At 37.4% G+C, this 15,325-nt stretch overlaps 1 protein-coding gene across 3 annotated transcripts in view; it reads right to left on the minus strand.

Moving 5' to 3' along the window:
• osbpl8 (oxysterol binding protein-like 8) overlaps positions 1-15,325 on the minus strand; it is an 84,934-nt gene that overhangs the window by 34,096 nt on the left and 35,513 nt on the right. For 2 of the 3 annotated variants that reach the window (XM_056245300.1, XM_056245299.1), the window contains exons 3-4: positions 8,000-8,036; positions 5,047-5,187 (exon numbers count right to left, since the gene is read on the minus strand). In XM_056245300.1, coding sequence (XP_056101275.1) covers positions 5,047-5,187; positions 8,000-8,036 — 178 coding nt within the window. The remainder of the gene's footprint in view (positions 1-5,046; positions 5,188-7,999; positions 8,037-15,325) is intronic. The other variant, XM_056245302.1, reaches the window with a different exon arrangement.

Consider the following 15,325-nt stretch of genomic DNA (forward strand, 5'->3'; position numbering starts at 1 on the left):
CCTTTGTATCTTATTTTGTGCTACATTCATGGAGCTCAATTAATTTGCTTAGTAGTGTGTTATCTGTAGTGTGTGTGAGAGTTTTTTTTAGTAACCTGAGCAGGTGTGGGAATTCCTCATGTGAAACTGATCTCCGCAAGAAAAACAGTTACGGTTTGAACTCTTTCCCACTCAACTAAATGAGTAACTCAGCAGGTTAAACAGAACTAGCGTATTCGTGTCAGCAGCCGAGCGGTTAATGATTCAGACCACTGTACTATTCACAAAGATGACTCAGAAAATCGTATAACTGTGCTTGTGGCTGTAAGTAATGGTAGACTGTAGTTTAATCGATCCTTAGATGACAGCAAAGTAATCTAAATGTATAAATAGGGGAAAAAAGCAAGCACAATTATCTAATATCAGCTGATATATGCAATATTGACCGATAGTGATAAATTGAAAAACACTGTAAAATCAGCTGATAACCACTAGAGCAGATGTAATAAGATATAAATTGTAAATTTAAAAAAATAAAATTGCAACCAACAAGTGCCCAGCATTTTTGAACTTCAGTATTGTTTAAAAAGCATCCCAGGATGCACCTCATGACGCTAGTTGAACCTAGACAAAGAAGCTCAAATATACGACTCCAAGTGAGTGATAAAAATAAGCAAAAGCAACAAATATGATGCTTTCCGACCGACCTGGTCAATGCACTAATGGTGCTAAAGTCTTCTGCTTTGGAAGCCTAATGCAATCCGGCTATGAGCCTGGATTACCAGCCTAACAAATAAGCGTTATGAGTCAGACAACATTTAATTCTACTAAACAAACCACCCAGACAACTAGTATCCTCAAGAAACCAATCTCGTCTGTCATCTTCAAGTTGAAATCCTCCACCACAAAATCACTTTATGACATTTTAATGAGTAGATTTACTAATGTACACTAAAACTTGGATTCTGTTCTCACCAGGTACCATTGCAGGCAAAGGAGGCTATAACTATACAAACAAACAACATGAAATAATTATACTAAGCATACTCTAACTAAGCATTAGAGCACTAGATGAGTACTTGCCTTGTGTGCAGGAAGATTAATATACAAGTCATTCATACAAAAAAGTTTTACGTCCAACCCTCTCCATTGACGATCAAACATTCATTGGTCCACAGGACTGCCATAATATTCCCAGACAGCAGACGAAATGTAAAAAGCATGCTCACACCTGACCTCCCATATGCAAATTACCCTGCGTCTGATTGGCCACAGTGATGGAACATCTAGGAAAAGCAACTTCTGATTGGCTGAGCTGCATACTGTGTGTGCATATTAACCCCATTTACTGATGGGCTGTAATCCAATAAATCCAGGCCAAGCACACATGCTCTTGTCTCAAACAGAGCAAGAAGGCCAGTAAAGAGGATTTGTGTGCATCTCAGTTGGTGTACTGATGCTATTCCGGGTGCGTTCTCACCGAGAGAAAGCTACGTCTCGTGTCGGGTTGCTGGTGACGGCGGCACTGAATAATTGAGTGAAACGTGGCCCACATCTGCAAGATGAACTCACAAAGAAACTTTCTATTATACATCTGTAATCATCAGAACACACCCAAACTGCCGTGATTCATCCGAGGATATAAAGAAGAGGCTGAATGGGCTTTCAAAAGAATGGCGAGGTGCAGTTGCTGTTGCTATGGAGACCTGACATGATGCGCACTGAAAGGTTTTGTGCAGATGTGATGGTGTGTGTGTGTGTGTGTCAGCATCAAGCCTTCCAGAACCATGAAGAACAACTGTTACGCCACACATAAGACGCTCCAAACGTGAGTGCTTGAATCAGGGACCACAACAAGCTCTACAAACAGGAAAGCGGTGCATTTAATCAGATTAAAATCATCATTATAAAAGCCAAATCCTCTGAAAACATTAATAACTGCGGTGTACAGATGTGAGACTGGAGTGTGTGTGTGTGTGTGTGTGTATCACAGGTGGCTGTAAATGACACAGGGATTATGGAGATCACATGGACGCTCCACATAACATCACAGTGAGCTTGAACTTTGACCGCACAGGACTGTCAGGGTCTAGCACCTTTTGCACTACTTTTTTGGTTTTCAAGGACTACAAACTTATCAAACAATATCTTTATTATCTCTCAAACCCTAAAAAAAGGATAAATAGATAAATTAAAATATACTAATAAAACAAAATGGTACAAATAAAGTGCAGCACATGCAAAGTATGCAATGACAATGGGAACATTAACAAAGCCCTAGAAGAGAAGAGCAAAGGTGCATGAACTTCTTATACGATTCTTATTAAAAGACTAACAGAAGAAAACAGGATTACAATATAATGGCTTGCTTGCACTAAAAATATATATATATATTTTTTTAACTTAAATTACAGATATAACGTATCCAAAATACTACTTAAAACTTATTTAATAATATATATTAAATACAAAGTTTCTAATGGCTATTATTATTCAACAATTCATATTTTATATAATAATGTTGGCTTACTAATCCCCATAACAATTGAAAGGATACTATGACAAATATATTGCTTTCCTCATTCAAACTGTTGTCAATGAAGGAATTGCTCAAAGACTGATATCTTGCCAATAAAATAGTGCAAAGTGTAACCAGAAAAATTCACTACTGAACATTTCTGTGACATTTTTCACATTGCAATTGTACCATTCCTTGATTGCTTGATTTGATTTACATGACTTTAGGAACTGTGTTAATTAGAAACTAAACTAATAAAAGGCTGCACGTATACTTGTGTGTTCTGGTCTGGTTTCATGACACTTCAGCAGCCTCTAGTGGTGAAAACCAACTCTGGTAAAACACTGGTCTGTTAAAGTCAACAAAGTGTTAAAGGAACACGCCGACTTTTTGGGACTTTAGCTTATTCACCGTATCCCCCAGAGTTAGATAAGTCCATATTAGGGGTGTAACGATACACAAACCTGACGGTTCGGTTCGTCCCACGGTTTTGAGGTCTCGGTTCGGTTCGGTTCGGTTCGGTTCATTTCGGTGGGGTGGGGGGGTTTAGAAAGCTAAAATTGCTTTTATTTTTTATTAAACAGTGCTTTAATGAACAAATTGTGTCCTTGTCTTTAAATTAATTCCATTACAAGTAAACGTTTCTCAAGGATAACAAAATTATCTGCTAATGCTGTAAACTACAGCCCTTACTTGCACATTACTATAACATTAAAGCTTAACAACAGAGCCTAGACTTTTAGCCTAAATGATATAATAATAATCAACACTCAAACAACAAATTGTATGAAAACATGTAAACTGCACATAAGGCAATTTTTGCATTAACATGTTTTTACTCTAATTTGTTAATGTTATATAATAATTTACACAGTTGCTGTTATTTTCATGACAACTATTTTAAACATACATTAAATAATCAAGATATCATAAACAGGTTAAGTAAAATATAATATATAGGCTAATATATAGCATTTATTTAGTGAAAGAGTTAGCAAACCAGCAAGCTGTGGACACTGAATGACTTGCCTGAGGTAAATATAAAGCTATGTGAAAAACGAAGCGTTTTATTTGACGTATTTCCGCTGTTGAAACACTGATTGAGTGTTATGATGCCTTTCAGTAAGTATACTGTATCTTTCAACATACCTTCGGGTGTCCATTCATGTTTATTCTGTAACTGAGGAAGAGATGATCGCGCTCCGCGCTGCCGCATGCATACAGTGATATCTGTCACGCCACATCTAAGAGCGCCAAAACGCCATTTATTGTTTGCATTTCGTGATCAAATAGACATAATTTGAAAGATTACACCTTGCTTATTATCAAAAGTAACAAAACACTGAGCTTATTGCGATTATATGTGGTTAATGGTGGTTAGGCAACAGCCCTGCATTCGTTGTGTACACATAACACATGAGGTGCAATGAGCCGGGGCTGGGCGGGGCAGCAGGGGGCGGGGCGTGTTCGGTTCGCCATGAGAGTATCGCGATACGTATCGTAAGTGGTGTATCGCGGTTTTTCGGTTCGGTTCAAATATCGTTACACCCCTAGTCCATATATACCTTTTTCTCTTTACAATACAGCGAACACCCATGATTGTAAACTATGCTTTTACAATCTAGTAATTGCTGACTCTATTACTCCAACTCCGAACGAACTCTCTGCTCCTCACCACGGTGCGTCTCAGTAATCACTCCGCCCAAGTAGCAGTGCTTCGCCTTCTGAGAATATAGTTCCCAATATTTATATGGTTAAAAGATGGCTGTGTCTCATATGACCTTGTTATTTGTACACTCTGTGACTATACAAATCACAACATGTAAATAGGAAAATGTTTGCGTTATTTTGTCACTTATTGGGATTAGTATGCTAGCTGGAGCTATTTACATCCAGTCTTTGTGCTAAGCTAGGCTAGCGGTGAGTGCGTCAGACAGAGTTACGGCACGCACGGAGATGAAAAAGGTATGTATGGACTTATCAAACTCTGGGGGATACGGTGAATAAGCTAAAGTCCCAAAAAGTCGGCGTGTTCCTTTAAAGTCAAGACTGAAATCAGAATTGACTTTGCTTCTGGTCCCATTATGCATGATCTACTGTTGTTTTCAAAACCTTTTAGAACAATGCAATAACATTTTTGTAATGAATATTTGTACTGTGACGATTACTTTAACGATGTCCCCGTGCTCTGTGTATAGTGTAATATTGTATTGTATACATTGTTCGCTACTGTGAACGTGTGCATATATCCTATACTTGTTATCCATACCATCATCCTTTGGAGATTGCATCACCTGTACACTTCATGTGTTCATGGTGTAATGAATGACATTAAAGTGATTGATTTTTTACCTCTCAAACCACTTTACGGCTGATGTAATCTGGGAAATGTAACCTGTAAACTGAACTGGTCTGGGATCAGATTTCCACTTTCATGCAGATGCGACCTTTAAAACGTTTCGGCCAAACTGAACACAGCGCCTTCAGCCCATAGAGACTTGTGGGGGAAATGCATGTGTCCGCAGCTGTGGTGGTGTGTGTCCTCTTACCGTGGGTGTAGCTGACGCACGGGCTGAGGGAGGGGCTTGTGAGCAGGTCTTTACTGGGCGTGTGAAGCCCCGCCTCCTTCCCACGCTGACTCATCCTTCCCGGGGTCAGAAGCGCCGCATCATCACCGGGCATTAAGGCAGCTATGGAAAAATAACAGGGACAGAGGATGCATTTATAAAACAACTGAACGCTGAATCAGTGGCTGTTTTTCACACTACACACAATTTTTTTTAGGATTGATCTGGTAAGATCTGGTTTTAAGGCAAGACTCTAGAGGAAAAAGATTTTTTTTTATGCACTGGTCAATTTTGAGATTTTGGGCTATTTGGCTTTTCATTACATGTTTATTTTTTCCAGTCTACTGGAAAGACACAAAGAAAAAAATGGTAACACTTTACAATAAGGTTCATTAGTCTAACATGAACTAACAATGATCAATACATTTGTTACTGTATTAGTTAATCTTTGTTATAGTTAGTTACTAAAAGATAAACAGATATATTGCTTGTTTATGTTAGTTCACAGTGCATTAACTAATGTTAACAAATACAACCTTTGATTTTAATAATATATTATTAAATGTTGAAATTAATATTAAAGGTACAATATGTAGGAATTTTTCGCCACAAGAGGGCGCAGTTACCAACAATAACAAAGGCGAAGCTTGATGAAGCTATGAGGGAGAGTTGAACGATGGGAGATGTCGTTTTCCCCATCCAGAGATGTTATGGAATTAATGAATCATGATCACGGATGAGGTAATTTATTTGTATTACCTGTACGCCCGATCGCAATATTTTATGTCACCATAATGAATTAACTGCAAGGAAGGTGAAATGTTATGCTATATTATCCTGTTACAGCTATTTTGTCAAATGATTTGTTAGGTTAATGCTGCGCAGTTTTACATGTTTATGGTTAATGCCTTGTTGTTTTACGTGTTCAAACCAATCGTACTCAAAGTAAATTTGAACGAACATTTGCAAGTAATGGCTAAATATTGTTTAACACATATCCGATTGTATTTAATTAATCTTGGTCAAAACACAAGTGATAAAAAGCATAACCAAAGTACAAAGAGCAAAATAACTGAATTTTCATCAGCATAACGATCACTTGATAGTTTTTGAGGTGAATCAACATATGCATAATGATTGATCTGTCACGTCATATAGGCCTATGTATCTCGCATTGTTTATAAGTGATATTATTGACAGTTGCATGTGTTGCAAGGAAACACCGATACATCCTTTTGTTTTATGTACATTTGCTCACCTGTCTAATAAAGTATATGCAAGAGCGGTGTTGCTCCAAGTTAGTCGCGGACGTGGAGCTCTCGGCATCTCGAAAACGCCACGCCGATATTGATCCTCATTTTAGTTCTCCTTTTTTGTCCCAAAGTCTGCTTGCCATGGTCCATAATGTTTGAATGTTTGAAAGAACAACAGCGTGCCGCTAAACGTTACGCACTACGCAGTTGTCCACGTCTGTCGCCATGGTTACGTCATGGCTATGGCAGTACGAGTGGAAACCCAGGATAGCGCGGATATTGCATCATTGACTGCGACATTTTTTTCCCGGGACGGCCACTTATTTAAAATTGGAATTTCTCTGAAATAAAAAATCTTTGGAGACTTTTGGGATATTGTAAGTACACAACTGCAGGAAATATATCACACTGTGCAAGTGAATTTTGGATATTTTATTACAAAATTCCTACATATTGTACCTTTAACTAAGATTAATAAATGCTGTAGAAGTATTGTTCATTCTTAGTTCATGTTAACTAAGGTAGTTAACTAATGTTAACTAATGAATCTTATTGTAAAGTGTTACCAAACAAAAAAAAAAAACATTTGTGTGTATAATACACTATCTTTTTAAAGTCTGTATAGATTTAATTTAAAATAATAATAATAATAATGTGTTTAATTTGTATAGTGCCTTTCTCAAGCTCAAGGACACTTCACAATAACAGTAAGGAACAGACTAAATGGACAGTAGACATTTATCTAAGACATGAGCGATTGCAGTTGCATATCGCATAGTACAAACAGTCAAATACACACAAAAACCATAACATTGTAATAACAGAGAGCAAAGCGGTTCAAAACAATATTTAATTGAATACTATTAGAACAGGGAGTGTCGACGTGGATGTTAAAGTCACTGAGCAAGATTACTCGGAACGATGAAGCACAAGCTAATGTTAGCAGTTCATGGAGTTCGGAGAAAAAAATCGGTTTGCTGGTCTATAAATTAGGATAATAGTAAGGGGACCGTACATATATCACTTGCCTGATTAAATTCTTAAAAACGGGGTGATTTTTTTTCTGGCTGTTGACAATATTTTCAGATTTATGGAGTGATAAAAAGAGAAAAACCTTAAACACTAATATATCAACAAAATAAAACCTGGCTTCATCCAATGATCAGATTTCTGTTCTGGAAATGTATGCAAATGAGTGTATATTTAATTAGATAATGCTGCATCTGCAGTTCAGAAAACTAGTACAAAAATGTCTGAAACTGAGTTTTTTTACCCTATTCTTAAGGCATCTTGCCTTAATTGGATTTAAACACTGTGATTCTTTTGATGTCAAATGACAAAAGAGATTAAATAGCTTTGAGTTGGATACACCAAAAAGCCATATTTGTTTGCGGTCTGTCTGACTCCGAGATGCACATTTTGTGGTACAGCGCTCCCTCTGGTGGCCAATGCACAGAATAAAAACAGGCAAAATTATTACATGGTATTGTGCCGTAAATCAGTAATGATTGTGTTTGTGCACGTCTTCGGATGAGAAAATTAAATGCACATCAAAATCTGCATAAGAATGATCCAATGACGCAGTGCAAAATGTGTAAGGAGAAATAACACAAGCTTCTTGTGAATACGTACATCTCTCTCTCTCTCACACACACACACACACGTGAATGTCAGCTTCTTACCTGCGGTGACAGGATTCTCTCTGTTCTCTGCATGATGCTGAACACACAGACACACACACACACACACACACACACACACACACACACACACAGACACACACAGACACACACACATCAAGGGTCCGCCAGGCAGTGTTGGTTTTGGTGTTGGTGAGATTTTGTGCGTTGGGACACGTTGGCAGCAGACAGAAAGACGGCATGGGGAAAAAAAGGACAAAAAAAGACAAACGGGGAAAAAGAAAAGCAGCATTAGTTAAAAATGACAAACACAATGACACGCATAAAACACTGGCAACAAAATCAAACTGAACAGACACTAAGCAGAATACACACACGCACACACACACACACGCACACACACACGTGCGCACACACACACGCGCACACACACACACGCGCACACACACACACACACAGGACAATGTGGATTAGCACAGATTATAGCTCTGGGATTCTAATTGGTCGGCACATCTGTCAATCACAGTACAACAAATACACTTGTGACAGTTATTGGCAAATGAAGCCGGTTTGAGGTCATGTAGGTTATTGTTTGATTAATGAAGATTTCAGAGCTGCGCTGGATGGGTGTAATTGAATTAAACCTACAGAACCTGTTCATGTTAATGCCCTCATCGTCAGCATATATGACACGTCAAATCGTGAGGATTGCTGTTCATTTGCTTGCATAATCAAAAACAACATATTTGGCATACAACTAACTAGTCTAATCATGTCCGTCTGTCTGAATTAACGATAAACCAGCCTACCTAATCTGTTAAAATATTTTAGCTCTGTACAAATATAATTCAATAACAGTTAGAGCGGATTGAAAAGCTCAAGGATTTATGATGTTTGACCACTTATGACAGTATCAAAGCGGTTTCAGCATTACTGGGATTAAGGATATAAAACACAGAATCAATCCAAAAGCCTCTTTCACTTTGAATTGTGGGCAGTGTTGTTACTGTTAACAAAAACTAAAGCTAGTTTGATCACTAAAATAAAGCAATAATAATAAATAAATAACAACAACAACCAGGCAGCTAACTGAATAAATAAGTTGAAGTTGAAGAAATAAAATTACTAAAACTTAAATCATTATTTTAGTTAATTAAGTTAAAGCTAAATAGAAATATATATATATAAAAAAAACTTCTTGAGATTTCAAAACACAAAAAAATGACTGAACTGAAAATATAAAACCAAAAGCCAATTCAAAATAACACTATAATAGTATGCAATAATACTAAAACAACACTGATTGTATAATGTGCCCCAAAGTCAACACTTCATATTTTAGGCAATTGCAAGAGGTCATCTGGCTATTTAATGTAAACAGCAGATATGAAAGCTATAATATACAATGCACTACTAGTACTATAGTAGAGTACTATCCCATTCTCCAGCTCAGCCAATGAGATCAACTGAAGCCGTGCTTCTATCATGAGTAACGGCATGTTTTCATTGCACAGCCGGGAAAGCATCTGTTCGATAATCCTTAAACAACTCAATGTCTGCTCCGCTTCCTCCTGCAAGAAGCTTCCAGCGTCTGTGTTGATGATGTTACTGCCCATGTTTGTCTATTCTGCTTCCTAACGCCCTCCCAAAACTCACTGTGATAAAACTGCCAGATGCAACAACTTCCTGATGATTCTGAAGGCCTCGAAAGTTCCCATACACTGTAGTGATCATCTGAGCCATGACTATTTCCACACTGTAAAAAATAATCGCGATTTTAACGGTAAAAGACTGTAAAAATAGCCTGACTTCGTCATACTCATATTCTAGTCAGAATGTGAGTCTGATACTGCTCCATAGGGCTTTGATTATGAGTCTTATGGTCTTAACCGAACCAGAAAAAAAAAAAAAAAACTCTGCACTCAATTGGATAGACCTACAACCAATCAGAGCAACGCAGTAAGTGTTTTTTTATGAGCTACGCAAATTGTCAACAGACCTCAACTACACGCACGCTGGAAGAAGTAAAATAACGAGTGTTGCTTCTTTTACTTGGTCCTCTATGAGTGCGACCAAAGGAGAAACCACAACAACCACAGGGCTTTCATTGCGTCCCATCTTCTAAGCGACCATCGGAGCCAGCTGATAAAATAAACTTTTGCCGAATCCCGTAGGAAGGACTTGTGGACAAAAGCCTTGATTGCAGTTCTCTGTTCGTCTTTTAAAATGAATGCGCTGTCGATTTCTTTTACAACAGACGCGATAGCGGACTCTCTACATCTCAGTTCTCCAGCGGCAGTCGTCTCTGAGGGAAACCAGTTCAACCCAAGCGCTCTTTGATAACGTGATGATGACGTAACTGGAGATCATCTGTCCATCATCGTATAAAGCCCGCCCTGGCAATTTGATTGGCCCGAACATTTTTTGACTGATCATAATTACTCCTCAATGGATCGAGTCCAGACCGAACTTCCCGACCAAAAAATGTTGTGGGCTGGCATCCAGGCTACTGTAAAAATGCTACAGTGCAAAACTGTTAATTGGTTAACAGAAAGTTTCCGTACTATATACGGTAAATAACTGTGGTAGATCTCATGGTACATTTAATGTAATTCTACTGTAAACTACCGTTAAATTTACAGTTTTTAAAAGTGTAAAAGAACAACTCATTGTATAATTTACAGTGAAAAACCGTATATTGACATTCCCACAATTCCCGGCGTGACACTTCACATTTTATGTATTTTTGTTGAAATAACTGTTTCCTCATAGTTTTCTTGTTTTTTTTTCTAATCAGTTATGTACATTAGGGTTTTATGTTACATTTAATGTTGTTAAATGAATGTTTATTGCATTTTTTTTTTACCATGATGGTGTGTGTGAATGACACTGTGCAGCTTCTTCATTTAAGTATTAACCTTCTTGTGGAAGAGCTTTGATTGATCATGTGATTCTCATCACTGCTGTGATGATTGGTGGTTGTCAGTGTATTACAATGGTACAAAACAGATATCAATTTTTCAATAGGTTGGTTAATTAACATTATATCAGATAATGAATTACGGTTTATTACTGTAAATTTTAAGTTAAGTCTGTAAAACCAATAACGTTGCTACCGTATTTTTGACGGTAAAGTTCTGGCAACCACAGCTGCCGCTTTTTTACCGCAAAAATTACGGTTTTATTTTTGACAGTGCATTAGGCTATCTTCTAGACAACAAAGTGATGGGACATTTCTCCTTAAGAATTTGTGAATATTTTTAGTATTATTAAAAGGTGCACTGATTTGGTAGTCATCTTGAACAAGCAAAAGCGTTTTGGCTATCAATGCCACGATTCAAAGCCAGCCCTCTTTAATTTATTCAGTGAGCAAAAGTGGCCGATAATAAGACGGTTAGCAAGATAGTGCAAGTATTATTCAGCTGGTCATGTGATGTCGGCTCAATACCATGTGAATGAAACGTCTTTTATGACTGGAGTCTTCCTCTCATGTGAGCGTACATCATTTTAAACCGATTTTTAAAAAACACTGAACATTTATTTAGGGGTCAAACTTTGATTACACACTGCAGAGTGCACCTAAAAATGTACATAGCGAAGCAAAACAAACAACCTTTCTGTGACTCAGTCATACATTACGTTTAGATTTTATTGTTTTTTGAGAAATTAATACTTTCATTTACCAAGGATGCATTAAACTGTTCATTAAAAGTGACAGTAAAGATGTTAACTATAACATTAACTATAATGTTATTATTACAAAAGCTTTTGATTTCAAATAAATGCTTGTTTAAAATGCTCTTTTTATTCATATCCTGATGAAAAATGCATCATGATTTCACACAAAGATATGAAGCAGCACAACTGTTTTCAACACAGATAATAATCAGAAATGTTTCTTGAGCCGCAAATCATCATATTAGAAAGATTTCTGAAGGATCATGTGACAATGATGCGGAAAATTCAGCTTTGATCACAGGAATAAATTACATTTTGAAATGTATTCAAATCGAAAACTGTCCTTTTAAAAAATAATATTTCACAATTTTTTTTTTAATAATTAGATGCAGCCTTGGTGATCATAAGAGACTTTAAATTAAAAAAAATATTAAAACGACCACAATTTGTTTTTGAATGAGAGTGTATGTAGTCAGACTCACAAAGAAGTCAGTCAGTACATTCTCAGATTGCAGAACAAACTAAACGCTGATGTAATGCTGACGTTCTCAAGGTTTCTCCGGACACATATTTAGTTCTCCTGTGGTGCCGGTCTGATGCAAAATTATGGTAATGACACTCGATTCTGTCTGGACTAATGAATCAATGCAATTGCTCATCACCAGCACCACATGGAGTCTGTTTATTCCCTCTTCGGCACTAAATATGAGAGAAAAATCAACATAATTCTGCTAAATGACTTTACATATGGTCAAAGATATGATCAAATTAGGCAAGTTATACAATGAACATGCAAGGCCCAAACATGGTGCAAATGATCTTCCAAAATAGCATCCAGCATATCGATCCGATCAATCCTTGCATCAGCAGGTTTCTCCTTACACACACACACACACACACACACACACACACACACACACACGATAGACTGATAACTCCCAGAAATCAGCTCATTGGATTAACCTGTTTACATGCAAACCTATAACCTGGCAACGCAAGTCAACCACGTTTGCAATACTTTATAAAAAAATAAAAAAATAATTTTATATATATATATATATATATATATATATATATATATACACACACACACATATATCTTTCCCAGTAGTGACATCAAATCGTAATCATTCTTGTATCAGACTCATGAGTATTTCATTTGTTATGTGAGATGTGATGAACAATAAATAAGCAGTATTTTGACTGTACCACTTCTACTTCGGTTGCACGTGATGAGAACATATTTTTATAATTGCTTGGGTCAAGAAAGAGTCGGAGTTTGCGATATATATCCTCCTCCAGTACCACAAACGCTCCCTCTGTCTGGATGCACTTAAATTAGCAGCAAGGTTGGTTTTCTGTTACATCATCACATACCCTTCACCATACCTAGAGATTGGCATGGGGTACTTTCCATAAGACCATCTCTCAATGCAAATCAAACCAGCTATTAGGCTAACTGGTGTGGTGAAGGGTGTGTGATGATGTGGGGCTATTTTAATTTCAAAGGCCAAGGGAACTTCATCAGGATGCATAGTGTCCTGGATCCATAGAATAACTGGCCTTTAAAAATAAAAATCTGCCTGCCTCTATGGGAATTTAACAGGGGTGTCCTGACTTAAGCACCCTGTATTTTAAGGAAGAACATTTATTTATTTATTTACGATACATTATTCATTCACAAAGAAAATTGGTGTCCTTAAAGGTTGGATTTTTCCTCTTTTTTTAAATTAAGGCATTAAGATCAATTTCCAAAAGATGATTTTTTATTCCTCTTTTTAGTCAACTTTAGCATGGGTGTGTTCACTTATGCCAAGCACTGTATTTCCTCCTCCAGCACTTAAATTAGCAGCAAGGTTGGTTTTCTGTAACATATCACACATGTGCACTTCAATAAACCAACAGAATTCTGGTTGAGTTAGTTAGTAGTGTGTTGAAACGGGTGGTTATGGTAAGGGGCGGGGCATTTCCCAAATACACTCGAAGCGCTCGACCAATCACAACACACTGATCCAGCCGACCAATCAGAGCACAGTGTGCTTTTCAGAAGGAGGGGCTTCATAGAGACAGGAACTAAACAGAGCGTTACTGACAGACTGGGAAGAGAGGAGCCGCAACAATTTTACATTAAAGCATGAAAACCTATTCTAGCAGAGCCCAAAAAACAAAATCAAGACTTTGATGTAAAGGTGCATAAAAGGTCCCCTTTAAACCATTTATGACCTTACTCTGATAAAGAACTTTTTTTCTTTTTTTTACACGAACATGCATTGTCTTATTATTAAGCATAATTGGGTTAAGAACGTGCACAATGAATGTTATTAAACTAAACGCAGTCAGAGAGTATTTTGTAATTCAAGGTGCATGATGTGACCGACTAAGGACGAATATTTCACAGATGCACATTTTCTCACTGATTAATCTAAAGGTGCTTTTGACACTCGGCTCAGCGGTCTTGTTTAAAGTTTAACTATGTTTCCTGCCCCGGCTGCCAACATTTTGTGAAACCACCTTGATTTACAGTCCCGTAAATGACTGTTTAAGCATCTCCTGGAGTGAATTCAGATGAGTCAAGCGGCCTGCGAAACAAAGACGACAGCTGATGTTTTAAACCCTCAGTGTTCGGGTGTTTTCCAGCAAATCCACAGGGAGATTAATGTGAAACACTCAAGAGCATTCGACGTCCGCTTGCATGCACAAACACACGTGGATTTCAGCAGCGGTGACAGTCGACAGGCCGATACGTGATTCCTGCTGGATCAGCACTGTCATGACCTTAACACCAAGTCACAAAACAACAAGGAAAAAAAAAAACCCCACAGAAGCATCGACAGCCAGGGCAGAAGATTTCTGAAACACCTAGAAAGAGTCGTCGCTCATCCGGAGGCGGTATAGTCAGTCCTGAGGGCACAATTAAAGAGAAATAAAGCACTTTTAAAGCACTCTGACTCATAAAAGCTTTTAGGAATGTGCAAAACTCCCTTCAGTCGTTCAGGCAAACCACCGACTAGATGATTTTAATATATGTATTGCACATTCTTTTTGGTCTTCTGAAAGTCATGGATAATTAGGCTGTTAGCATAAGACGTGCATTCAAAAATTGCACGAAAAAATCAGACATAAATTGAACCCATTTAATTCTAGATACAGGGGATTATACTCATTGTTAACGGGACTGTCACACATTCAAAGCCTATTGGTCTGAAGTTGTGGTTGAATTGAGTCTCATATTTGGTTTGGTCTTGAAGTTATCCCATTATCATTACTTCTAGGCCTAAATGCATTTCCAAAAAACACGCCAGACGGCTTTTTAACGTTAACTTTTGCTGCCAGAACATTTTTAGTCCATCTTTCTGTATATTCTCCACTGCTTCTGTTGATCCAACTGTATTATTCTTTCTGAATAGAGATTACATTTTTGGGTTGTTGTGCAAGGAAAAACATAGCAAACTGTGTGTAAAATTATATTTATATGGCCAGGCAGGAGACTTGGTTAAATGGGTGTAAGTGGTGTGCGATAATAGCTAGAACTCACTTTTGCTGAAACATGCCTTTCAACAAATCATGTTACACAACTTGGCAAATGGTAATGTATTTCACTTAATTAATATTCATGAGCTGCTGATCTTTATTCATGCTCCTGCTTGCTTGCTTATAAATGCATTTCCTGTTCGTTAGATAAGTAATAAT

Source organism: Rhinichthys klamathensis, unplaced genomic scaffold, assembly GCF_029890125.1.
Source record: "Rhinichthys klamathensis goyatoka isolate OS25496 unplaced genomic scaffold, OSU_Roscu_1.1 h1tg000029l_1, whole genome shotgun sequence".
NCBI classification, from domain to species: Eukaryota; Metazoa; Chordata; class Actinopteri; order Cypriniformes; family Leuciscidae; genus Rhinichthys; species Rhinichthys klamathensis.